This window comes from Mustela erminea, chromosome 16 (assembly GCF_009829155.1).
Source record: "Mustela erminea isolate mMusErm1 chromosome 16, mMusErm1.Pri, whole genome shotgun sequence".
NCBI lineage: Eukaryota > Metazoa > Chordata > Mammalia > Carnivora > Mustelidae > Mustela > Mustela erminea.
Window position 1 is genome coordinate 27,385,034 of NC_045629.1, and position 12,568 is coordinate 27,397,601.

General features: G+C 34.8%; 1 protein-coding gene across 2 annotated transcripts in view; it reads left to right on the top strand.

Annotated features, from left to right (window-relative positions):
* Positions 1–12,568, top strand: part of HNF4G (hepatocyte nuclear factor 4 gamma) — a 123,642-nt gene that overhangs the window by 38,186 nt on the left and 72,888 nt on the right. The window contains exon 2 of one of the 2 annotated variants that reach the window (XM_032316644.1): positions 11,019–11,100. The exons of the other annotated variant lie outside the window; for it this stretch is intronic. Coding sequence (XP_032172535.1) covers positions 11,060–11,100 — 41 coding nt within the window. The 5' untranslated portion in view covers positions 11,019–11,059. The remainder of the gene's footprint in view (positions 1–11,018; positions 11,101–12,568) is intronic. 2 annotated transcript variants of the gene reach the window in all.

Sequence of the window (12,568 nt, forward strand, 5' to 3'; positions counted from 1 at the left end):
CCTTCCAAAGGCCTCACTTCTAAATACAATCAAATGGGGATTACAATTTCAACACCCACATTTTGGGGAAACAGATAATCAGCCCATAACACCTCCTATCCATTGGAGTGATCCAGACACTAATGGTCCATGTTAGCATGGACAGGCAGTTATCTTCAGAATGCTGAAGCAGTCTGGAAAAGCTCCCCATTTCTGGAATGTTAACTCATAAATGTGTGTGTGTATGTATATATGTATACTGTCATATATATATATATATATGTGTATATATATATATATGTGTATATATATATGAAACTCTGTAAGTGTTTAATGAACATCTATTAGCTTCATACAAGATATGGGGACTTTTCTGTTTGGTGAGTTCTTTTTTTTTTTTTTTTTTTTTGTTTGGTGAGTTCTAATAGTCATTCTCACATTACAGATAGGAAATACCCAAAGCAAAAGTTTATTTAGTCCAAAGCTAAATAAACATGTAAAATCTGTAAGATCTTCTTTTAGTTGATATAAATAATGGTTCCCTAGGGGCACTTGGGTGATTCACTCGGTTAAGTGTCCAACTCTTGGTCCCAGCTCACATCTTGATCTCAGTCAGTCCTGAGTTCAAGCCCACATTGAGCTCCACAATGGGTGTGGAGCCTACTTAAAATAATCATAATCATCATCATCATCATCACCATCATCATCATCCTATTCAATAGAATTCTATTGAGTAATTCTATTCAATAATAATTATTCTTATAATAATTACTATTACTATTATTTATGGTTCCCTAAAGAGTGGTTTTTCAGAAAACATAGATCATGTCTTAAAGGGATGTACATACCAGTGAAAAAACCATACGCTATGAAATAGGGGGAATTATGTAGTACATTATTTTTCCTTTGTCACATTCTACACTTTTCAGAGTGATTATGGTTTTCAGTGAGAGTTTTCCTGATTGTGAGGCCCATTGGATAGTAATTAACTCATGCAGTGTTATGATACAATACATAGAAAACGTAATCCATTGTGTCTGAGGAAAAAATCTCTTCAAATACACTGTGAACACAAAGAATTCCTGAAAAACAACTAGTATCTAAATGGTTTGAAAGAGTTACTATAATTCCCTACAGGCCTAGTTAATGAAGGCAGTACCTATCCCTATATTGAAAAGATGAACATGGTTTTCAGATATAGTCAATTTATGTGGGGAGACTGTGGTGACAGAAATACTTATTTCCTTTAATCCAGTTTACCATTTAATCTATAAATGCAAACCATGTTAAGGGATGCTTGAAAAAAATAAACTTGAAAGTCAACATTAACCTCCCAAGAACCAGCTGAAGTGCTCAAAAGACAATAAAAGTAAAATTTCATTATACAGACTTCAAGTGGGTTTTTTTAAAAAAACACGTAGCCTTTCCTACTAAAATGATGAATGTTGTTCTGATTCTAATTGACAAGTATTATATAAAAAAGAGTTCTTGCCTTCGTTCTTATCAAAACTGTGGGGATTTCCAATGATAGGACAATATTATGTGGGTGGAAACTTCTCAGAAGAATAGAGAACTTATCAGTATTTACTTAAGTTCTATTACATTCAGAGCCATAAAAGCAACTACACTCATAAATTTATAGCCAGTCAAGGATATTGCCTCTTCCCCAAAGAGGCTAGATATTAAAGGAGTACAGTGAATGAGCTCAAATCATGAAGTGGTTTCAATATTGGAGCAGTTTTCCTCCTTCATATTTCAACGTGTAGCCTGTATGTTATGAAGAATCACTGGCTAGCTAACTTTGGGCATTGGGAAGCAAAAAAAAAAAAACTGATCTTCACCATTATTTTTTTTCTTAGAGATTTTATTTTTCTTCTATAGTTGGTACCTAATAATAGTATTTACCCATTAATGAGCTCTAACTACAGATGAATGATCACCCTACTTGCTTTTTATAAATTCAGATTTGTGGATAAAGAGATAGAAGTTCATAGAGGTTTAGAATCTTACCCCAAACCATAGCAGAAATAAGACTTAAACCCAGATCTTTCTGATTCTGAAGCCGATTCTAGATTAGTTTACTATTTCTGCTGTAACAAATTACCACAAATGGAGTGGCTTGAAATAACACATATAATTATACATGATGCTGTTTTATAACACAAGAAATCCCAAAGGAGTCTCCTTGCACTGAATTTAAGAAGTCAGGAGGGCTGCATTGCTCTGGAGACTCTGGTGGAGAATCCATTTCCTTGCCTTTTCCAGCTTCTAAGAGTTTTTCTCTACTCCTTGGCTCATGGCCCCTTCTTCCTTCTTCCATCTTCAAAGCTAACAATCCCATCATTCTGACCTCTGTTTCTGTCAGGACATCTTCTTTTCTGACTCTTCTAACTCCCTACTCCGTCTTCTAAGGACCCTTCTGATTGCATTTGGCCCACCTGGCTTATTCAGGATATTCTCCCTATTTTAAGATTCTCAACTTAATCATATATTCCAAGTCACTTTTGCCATGTAAAGTAACATACTTAGAGCTTCCAAGTATTAGGACATTTTTGGAAGGCCATTATTTTGCCTACCATAGAAGCTAAGGAAGATACAGGTAAACAGTACAGTTGTGTGTGTATTTTTTTTTTAAAGATTTTTATTTATTTATCTGACAGAGAGAGTGAGCACAAGCAGGGGGAATGGCAGGCAGATGGAGAGGGAGAAGCAGGCTCCCCGCAGAGCAGGAAACCTAATGCATAGTCCCATCTCAGGACCCTGGGATCATGACCTGAGCTGAAGGCAGACTGTTAGCCACTGCACCACCCTGGTGCCCCAGTTTTGTGTGTATTCTAAGATTAATATTTTGATATTATAATTTAGTAGACCAAATATAAATCAGTAAGATTAATAATCACTAAAAAGACTATAGTAGTATAATATAAGAGAAGTAGTTTAGGATCCAGATAAACCCTTGCTCTATCGTTTTCTAACCTTAGATAAATCTAATCTCTTAGGGGTGCCAGGGTGGCTCAGTGGGTTAAAGCCTCTGCCTTCTGCTCAGGTCATGATCCCAGGGTCCTGGGATCGAGCCCCGCATCCGGCTCTCTGCTTGGCAGAGAGCCTGCTTCCTCCTCCTCCTCTCTCTCTCTCTCTCTCTCTCTCTCTCTCTCTTTCTGCTTGCCTCTCTGCCTACTTGTGATCTCTGTCAAATAAATAAATAAAAATCTTTAAAAAAAAATCTAATCTCTTAGTGCTATTTCTTTAGCGTTGATATGGTGGTAGAACTACATCAAATATTATTCCTTAGAACAAATAAAAACGTATTTAAACACTTAACTGGTAGGTGTTTAACACAAATGCTTGTTTTTCTCCCTTAGAAAATAACAAATAGAAGTGGTCAAATAGTACAGGCTGCATGCATATTTGCCCAAGTACTGAGTGATAATGATTAAACATGCAAAAACTGTTTGTTTTCTAAGTATGTTTACATTCTGCACAGGCCTTATTTTTATTGAACAGATAATAATGTGGTACTCAGTATTCCCTCCTTTTTCCCTTTCATATTTATACTCCCATTCATATTCATGCCTGCATTTTTTTTTTTCCTAACAGTGTTAAATTTGGGCATTTGAATTAATTCATTCTCCTGATGATGGCTTTTTCTTATTCCATTTTAAGTACTTTTTTGTTTTTTTTAAAGATTTTATTTATATATTTGACAGACAGAGACACAAGTAGGCAGAGAGGCAGGCAGAGAGAGAGGAGGAAGCAGGCTCCCTGCTGAGCAGAGAGCCCGATGTGGGGCTCGATCCCAGGACCCTGAGATCATGACCTGAGCTGAAGGCAGAGGCTTTAACCCACTGAGCCACCCAGGCGCCCCGGTACTTATTTTTTTAAGATGGAAGTTTTTTTTTATTATTTGTTGCTATTCCAAATTTACAGCTGGTAGTTTTATGGGACATGAATTGTGAGTCAGTCTGAAAAATCATTTTTTAAAAAATTAATTGCAATCTCTTCTTACAGGACGGTTACAATAAAAAGGACTTTCCCTGCCTCGTCATTCTTTCATTCTCATCAGATTCTCAGGGCAACTCCTAACTGTTGGTTTTCAGTTCTTTTCTGTTGGAGTGCTACTCTGTAATTCTTGATCACATGCTTGTCAAATTTAAAGCAATCTCCTTGACTCCTGCTCTAAAACTTGAGGATATGTCCCCCTTAAATTATTACCCCATCTTTCCTAGCCCTTATTTTAAGTATTTGACATTTATATTTTTCATTTTGTTCTTTTATTGATTACTTTTATAACTTGAAATAATGTGGTTAAAAATTCATTTCTGTTTTTCAGCAGGTCTGTGTTCTTAATTTTTTAAGATAAGTTATTACTACTTCTACTCATTTCCTCAACTTTTCCTTCCTCCTGTGGCTTACTTTGGTCATCTCTAAGCTTGTTTGTATTTACATTTTCCTATAACCACCACCAAGTCGTCCTTTTTCTTTCTTTCTTTTTCTATATATTGACTGTAAAGGTTGGAAATGTGTAAGCTGTGTTAACTCTCCACAAGTACTATCTAATGCTGAGGCACATAGGATACTCTTCTACTGGGTATAGGTTCACGCCAGAAACGTAGGATGTGGTGGGAAAAAAGTTTACTGTCTTCAAATGGATTCTCTTACTTCTTGTTTATTATTATTATTTTTGCTTATTATTACTAAACTCAGTTGCTTGACTATATTCTAAATTAACATTTACTTTATATCTGGGCTTTAACTTTTTCAGACAGGTTTGTTTTTAACCCTGAAATTTCAAATTATGTTTCTTTTTGTTCCCTCCTCTTATATTATCCATATTTTTTTAACCCTAAAAGTCTAATGTTGTCTCAGATTTTCTTCCTCCCCAAAACATCCCTTGTGGAGCTCTATATGCTTTTGAAAATCTCACGATGCACAGAGTTAGAAAATTTCAAAAGGGTATGAGTGTGGGCCTTTTTTCATTCTTGGACTTGAGATCCAGTTTTGAAACTTCTATTCTGCTTTAATTTGGGGATGTTTTCTAAGTTTTTTTTAATGATTACTTCTTTCCCATTTTTTAAAATTTTCTCATTCTCATTTCTATTAGTCGGACCTCCTAGATTAATATTCTTTGTCTTGACTCTTATTTCTTATTATTATTCTCTTTCTACATTTGTTCTTTACATTTTGTGCTTTGGTTATTATATGTTTAAACTCTAAGATATCTTTTCAGCTCTATAACTATTTCTATTATTTATTTTAATATTTGTAAACTATAAAATATACCATACATACTTAAAAGCAAATAAAATATTGTCTTCAAGATTGTCTTAGCTGTTCTTATTCTTCTGAAAACTACATAGATGTTTACAATGGGCTTATTAATATTCACTAAAAATCATGCATGAATTTTCGTTGAAATGATGTAACTTTACTGGTAAATTTGCAAAGACCTTGGTTTTTGGAGTCATCTGTTGATACCATCTTCAACTTTGGGGTTTTCTGCACAAAAGCATTATATATACATTTTACAAGTACATTATGCTTTTATAGAAAACGAGTCTTAACGAAAAATAAAAACATACCTCTGTTTTCTTTACTCTGAGGTAAAGGAAAACCTGTGTTAGTCAGCTGTTGCTACACTCATGCTGCATGACAAGAAGAAGCCATAAAATGCTCAGTGGCTAATTGTTACTTTATTTTTATACTCTCAAGGGTGTAATAGGGCTGATGTAATAGGATCCTTTGGATTTGAGCTATATTACAGGCCTCTGATTATATTTCAGGCCTGAAGTTCTGTTGGAAGGAGCAGGAGGTGGAATGGCATATTCTTTTTGCAGCAGATCACAGGTACACAAGAGAACAAGCCAAGCCATGAAAAGTTCTGTTACATCATGTCCACTAATGTTTCATTAGTTAAAGCATTTTCATGGCCAAGCTCAACATTAGTGGGATGGGGAAGTATCTTCCACTCACAGTGCAGGCGATATAAAATTACCGAGCACAGGGTGTGGATATATAATCCTAGTGTAAGAAACTGAATAATTGGGACAATAGTCCAATTTATATCGGAAGGAAAGTATATGAATATGAGTATTCTTGAAGTTTATGACTTTCTTTTTATTCTGCCATTATTAGAAACTTCTTCAGGCTTTTTTTTAAAATTTCATTTATAAGATTAAAAATGTTACTTGTTTACTTGTTAATAATATGTAAGTAGTTACTTTATTATAATGGTGGTGAAAATCAGAGGACAAAGGGCCTCAGTCTCTCCTGTGAATAGAAGACCTATGTACAAACTGTCCAGTGAATATTCCTCAACATACATCAGTCATTTCATTAATTCTTCATTCCCCTAATCCTGCTGCTGTGCAGTTGCCAATCTTCAGATCTCTCCAAGTTATCTGCTGGCTTTTCTTCTTTGGTGGACAGGTCCTGTCGGCTCCAGCTCAATGGCCTTTCAAATCCGTGGACTCAATTTTAATTCCATTAGAATTTTTCGTCTCCAACCAAGAGTTTTACCTCACAGACATTTGGAGTCAGAGCCATCTTGGAAAAGAGGAATCTGAGAATGTCCCATGTCAGAAGCCTCAACTGCTAGAGCTCTGGCTCCACGTTGACTACAGGATAAAATCTGAATGTCTTTAGGACAGGATCTATAGCTCTTTAGAGCTTGGTCTCAATATTTTTCTCTCCTGAGGAACATTCAGTTTCCATCTCCTCTCCATTCATCGCTCAAACTCTGTGGAATGCTGTCTTTAAAACTTTTTCCTCTTCTAGATGATTCTGTTACTACTCCAGCTATCATCCACTGTCTTCTACACTCAGTAAGTCAGTTCAGTTGTCACTTTTGCTCTTAGCCTTTGCCTGACTCTCAGTCAGTGTTCTTTTCCTGGGGTTTTTAATAGCATTCTACCCAAATACCCATTAAAGAATTTCTCTCTTGGATCCTTTACTTTTGATTATAAATGTATAAGAAAATTCTTACAAAAATCAGGTGACATATAAAGAAGAAAATAAAGTCTATAGTAATCACTGTTCCCTGCTTAGGAGAATGCATTAATACTTTGGTATTCTTTTGTTTTAAAGGTCAGTCGGCTTCATTTAACAACGTGGCAGAGGCATTTTTTCAATTACATCCCATTGTAAAAATTAATTTAGCATTTTCTCTCTCACCCTAGACTGTTCATTCCTCCCAGGAGCATCTATTCCCACATAATGCCTTACTTCCAGTGAACAGTGCAATGTCTGGCAAATAGGAGGCATTTAATTAATAGTTTTGTGAATGTTAAGTGCAATGGGAATATGTTTCTAAGTCCAAATATCTCAATGAATCACAAAAAGTTTAACTATCCTCAATGATAATATCCAAAAGTGGTAGCGTTTTACTAGTGTCAGGACATCTTGTTTTGTTAAATATCATTTTTTGGAATGCTGGCTCTGCGGCAAGGTGATAGTTATGTTGTAATTGTTTGTTGATCCTATTTTCCTCTGTTTTGACCTTTGGAAATTAATTGCCATAAGGAATTCAGTCACATAAGGCTTTAAAAATTGATCAAATAATGCTGCAGTTTTAATACTGGTAAAAGATACAAAGGGTTAAATCATTCTACTCTTTTTTTTTTTTTTTTCTTTTAAAGACATGTAACTCTTTTGTCTGATCTCCTTATGGTCCTTGTCACAACTGTATGGCTTTTAATCACTCATACATTCAGTGAGTTACTGCACTGCTGGAACCTTAATAATGTTCTAGTTTGTTTGGATGATCTTCCTGATAAGGTCCTGACAATCTCTCAGTATAATGGGAAGACAATCAAAATAAAAAATGCTCTAAGAGTTCAGGTAGTAGAGCATGCTATTATTTTTCACATGGTGCAGGGATATTAAAATACTGACTTCCATGCTTTTGATTAAGTTTGTGATGAAATTCAAGAAAAATTGAAAATTTGAATTATTCTACTGCCAGTAGGGACTGTATATCACGAGCAGAAAGCAGGCATATATAACCAACTGTTGTATCATAATCTCAAGAGTGTCAGATTGTCCTTCTTTTATATGAGTTTCTGTGGTATGTCTAAGTAATTAGTTCATTATATAGCTCTTTTATATTTGCAATTACCACATGGAATTTTACAAAAATATCAGATGTCAACTTCAGTGCACATTGTTTGAATAAATAATAATAATAATGACTTATATTGATAGAGTATTTCAGATTTTTCAAGGTGCTTTCCATTAAATTATCTCATTTAACTCTCTAGCCCTCTTAAATAAGCAGTGGAATTATAATTCTCCACTTGTCCCCGCTGTTCTGCCTTCTTCCCTTTTACTGTTTCCCTATTTCTCTTTCTTTCTTTTAAAGGAGAAAATTTGGTGTTTCGGAAGAACACAGAATATGAATTCAGGTATTTAATTCCATCCTTGCTCCTGTTGAATTATTTTGGTATTGGGCAGATCACTTCCATTTCTTAGAACCTTGGTTTCCTAATTGGCAAAATAAGAATAATGCAGAGCTTTACTCCTCAATGTTGCGAGGATTAAGGTGAAATATAGGAAACATAAAAAAAAAAACCAGAGCAAAAAGCAAATGTAATGTCCTTGTTAGGTTTTTTTTAAGGGGATCTTGGGATAACAGAAAGAGAACATTCTGGCCTTACTACTTCTTAATTGTAGTACTTGATCAAGTTATCTAACCTTGAGCAGTATTTTTCTCATGTGTAAATGGGCCTAATAATTCCTGTCTTGTGAAGTTGTTAATAGAAAAAATAAGGAAACATGCATACTGTTCCTAACACAATTTTTTGAAATATAGTAGTACTTAAACTCTATTAAAAATAATTTGTCTTCCTTCCTCCCTCTATACTACCTCATTTCTTCCTATCCTGTTCTTCTTCCCCAACCTCAACTTGTGTGGCAGAGAAGATGAAGTACGTGATTGCAAAACCTTGAGATGGAATAATTAAAACATTTTTTAGCATCAAGATTTTTCTCTTTACAACAAAATTGTAAGCTGCAGTTGAGGAAGGAGAAGGGGGTCCAAGCCTCCATTGGCCTCTTTTGAGTGAAGACCCTTCCTCTCATGCTGTAGGACCTCCCTTTAATCCTGAAAACTTTTCCCAGTAGAATTTGAAAACCACTGATACAGGCCAACCCCTTCATTTTACAGATGAGGAAACTGAGCTTGAGTGAAGTTAAGTGACTGGCCTAAACTTGCAAAGTGGGTAAGTGGTAAGCTAAGGCTAGAATTCACTGTGTTTTCACTTTACCCTGTTGTTCCCCTTACTAAGTGAAGGTACTGAGGGCAAAAGTGTATATTTAAGATTCCTCTCTTGAAGGATAATAGTTGATTTATGGAGATGGAATTTAGATTAAAAAGATGAAGTGTGAGGCCCCTGGGTGGCTCAGTGGGTTAAGCCGCTGCCTTCGGCTCAGGTCATGATCTCAGGGTCCTGGGATCAAGCCCCGCATCGGGCTCTCTGCTCGGCAGGGAGCCTGCTTCCTCCTCTCTTTCTGCCTGCCTCTCTGCCTACTTGTTATCTCTCTCTGTCAAACAAATAAATAAAATCTTAAAAAAAAAGATGAAATGTAAGGTAGTATGATGCAGCTATGAAGTGGATGGAATAGGTAAATACTTCAAGAAAAGAGGAACACGGATGATGATTCTCTTTTGGGATGGACTCTGCCAGTTCCATGATGGCAGAGACTTGTTTGCTCTTTGTCATTTTATTCCCAGTGCAGACAGAAATGTCTGACTTTCAACAACACCAGGGATACTGATTGTAGGCAATAGAAGCTTAAAGAAAGTGGACAGGGACAACTAAATCAAGGATATCTTATTACTCTACTAATTTTGTGTTACTAACAAGAGACAGTTCTTGTGTAAAAACATTTTATTTGCTGTGTAGGAATCATACGCTTTATTCACCCCCAAATATGTTTAGGACACTACTGCCGTTTGAGAAATTACAAAGTTGTTAACATTTCCATTTATGTGGTAAATTAGGAAGTTAGAAGAGGAGTATTGTATGAAAATACAATTTCAAGTTTTGGATTTCCCGATTCTTAAAAATTACTTAAAATGAATTTGATAATGGTAAAGCAAGTTCAGAAAGCTAGAAATATAAGTAGAGTGTTAAAATATGTTCACATTAGTCAAGCCTTTTTTAAAAAATTTGGTTTATCTGCCATTCAGAGGAAATTTAGAGGTCAAGAATTATAAATAATTACAATTTAAATAAAAAGCCATTACTTGACTTACTTATTTAGAAAATGAAACTAAATAATGACCCTTTGTTATTTACTGAAGGAAAGAGATGATGGCATCATAGGTGTTCCATAAACATGGTTTTGTGATTTTATATAATTAAGAGAGCATTAGTGCATGTGTTTTGTGTGTGTGTGTGTGTGTGTGTGTGTGTGTGTGTGTGTGTATGTAATGAACCTGTCTCCAGGCATGGTCAGGTACAAAGGTCTAGCACTTAAGTCTCAGAACTAAATAAACATCTAAGTTTATGATTATTTTATTGAGCTTGCTTATTTTATGAGCCACTAATAGCCCTTGGATCAGTTATATTGATGAGCACTGGAAACCTAAGGCTTCAAAGAGATTTTATTTATTTATTGTTTTTTATTTTAAAATGCCAAGGAGAAAATGGCCAGTTCCCAGTCTTATTTTTCATTTACAACAAACCATAGAAATAAAATTTTTTATTATAGAGAAGAAACTAAAATATATGTTAAGTGTTTATAAGTGGTAATTTGTTTATGACTTTCTAATCTACTTTCAATTTCCAAAGCAAACTGTTGAACTTCTGAGTTAAAGTATATGTTTTACTGTCAACTTCAGTATCAGGCTACGTTGCTTTTACACTTGCTGAACTTATTGGCAAAATTGACAGGGTTGTGTGGTTTAGCATTTGTGAGGAAATAATGTGTAATGAAGCACAAATTTTAAAATTTGTTTTATGTTTTGCTTTTGCATATACTGTAATTTATTTTGTGATTTGCATATATTCATGTAATTTATTCATGTCCTTTTTTTTGAGAATTTCTTTCTGTGTAACTTACGGTGGGCCTAGATGGAGTGATGCACCATCCCAGTTTAGCCTTTCCAAATTTCCCAACCAGGTAAGTCCCTCACCCCTTCTAGAGCTAGGAAAATAAATCAGGGTTGTGAGGTAAAGAGACAGCTCCAGTTCCACAGAAAAAGACTTGAAGAGTCTTTAGACAAGTAAATGCCCCTGACCAAAATATTAACATTCCTAATATGAATAGATCTGACTTGAAAATTAAGCATAAAAGTTTCACTTCATGTAGTAGTTGTTGTTTTGGGTTACTTAATCTGTTTCAAAATAAAAACCTACCTGTTTCAAAATAAAACTAAAGATTTAATATTTAGCTTTAGAATTAAGTAAACTCCTTATTCTACTCTTTTTATTAGCATCTTGTCATTTTTTATGGATAATGCCTCTACTAGAGTTTGTCATGTGAAATAGAGGCATTTGCCAGTTTGGCTTCAGGTATTGTAAATATTTTTTTTTTTTTTTTTTTAGATTATCCTAAAGTGAAAAAGGAAAAACCATTTCACTTGACACAAGAATGTGTTCCCTGTGGTCAAAGCCTACCTGGAGATTTTGAAGGGATTCTTAGGTTAATTTTTGAATCATGACTTTTAGTGCTAGACTATTTATTAAAATCACACTATGGAGAATTACTCCATATCTATCAGTTGAATCCTGTATATTTAGAATTAAAGTTTCTTTACATGTATGAGAGTGGAAGAACAGTTAATTCTGGTGACCAAATTTGGAGTGTAAGGTCAAAGGATACCTAAGCAAGAAACGCCTATTTTCCAAGTATATAAATATTCTAAATAGGATTTATGTCCAAGTTAAATAAAACCAAAATCTAGTGTTTATTATTCTGCTAGACCTTGCATTTCTTCGTATTACAATTTACACCTTTGTAAAAATTATGAAAACAAATTCTCATGATTCATAATCTCATATAAATTCAATGATTTTGAAATTCAAATGATTCTGGAGACAGAGGATAAAAACCTTTAAAGGGAACTCCTGGATATGAGAGCTCTAATAATACCTCTATAGACAATAAAGTCCTAAAACTTGTCATTATATAGATTCTGAAATCCCAAGTCTCTCAGAGTGGATTTTTTTTTTAACAAATCTTTTTCTGTCAGTGAAGATAGTAAAATTTATAGCAAAGTAAGAGCTAGATGTTGAATCTGGGAATGGAGTAGCTAATGGAGCCCACTGTAAAAACTAAATAAAGTGTCTTGTTAGACTCTTGAGTCCCCAGATGCGATGCAGTGATCTGAGAATGCATTTGGTATCAAATAAATTTAGGTTAGAATCTTGGTCTTGTCACTTGTCAGTGTTACGTGTCCCTGCTGAAGTTACTACACCTTTTGAGTCTCAGTTTTCTCATCTATAAAACTGAGGACAATAATACATCTTAGTGTAGGGTCTGGTTAGGATTAAATTAGAAAAGGGCCTTGCAAAATGCCTTGCTCAGAATTGGCCCATCGTACATGTTAAGGCACAGAACTCTTCTTTCAGTACAGCTCTGGAATTGT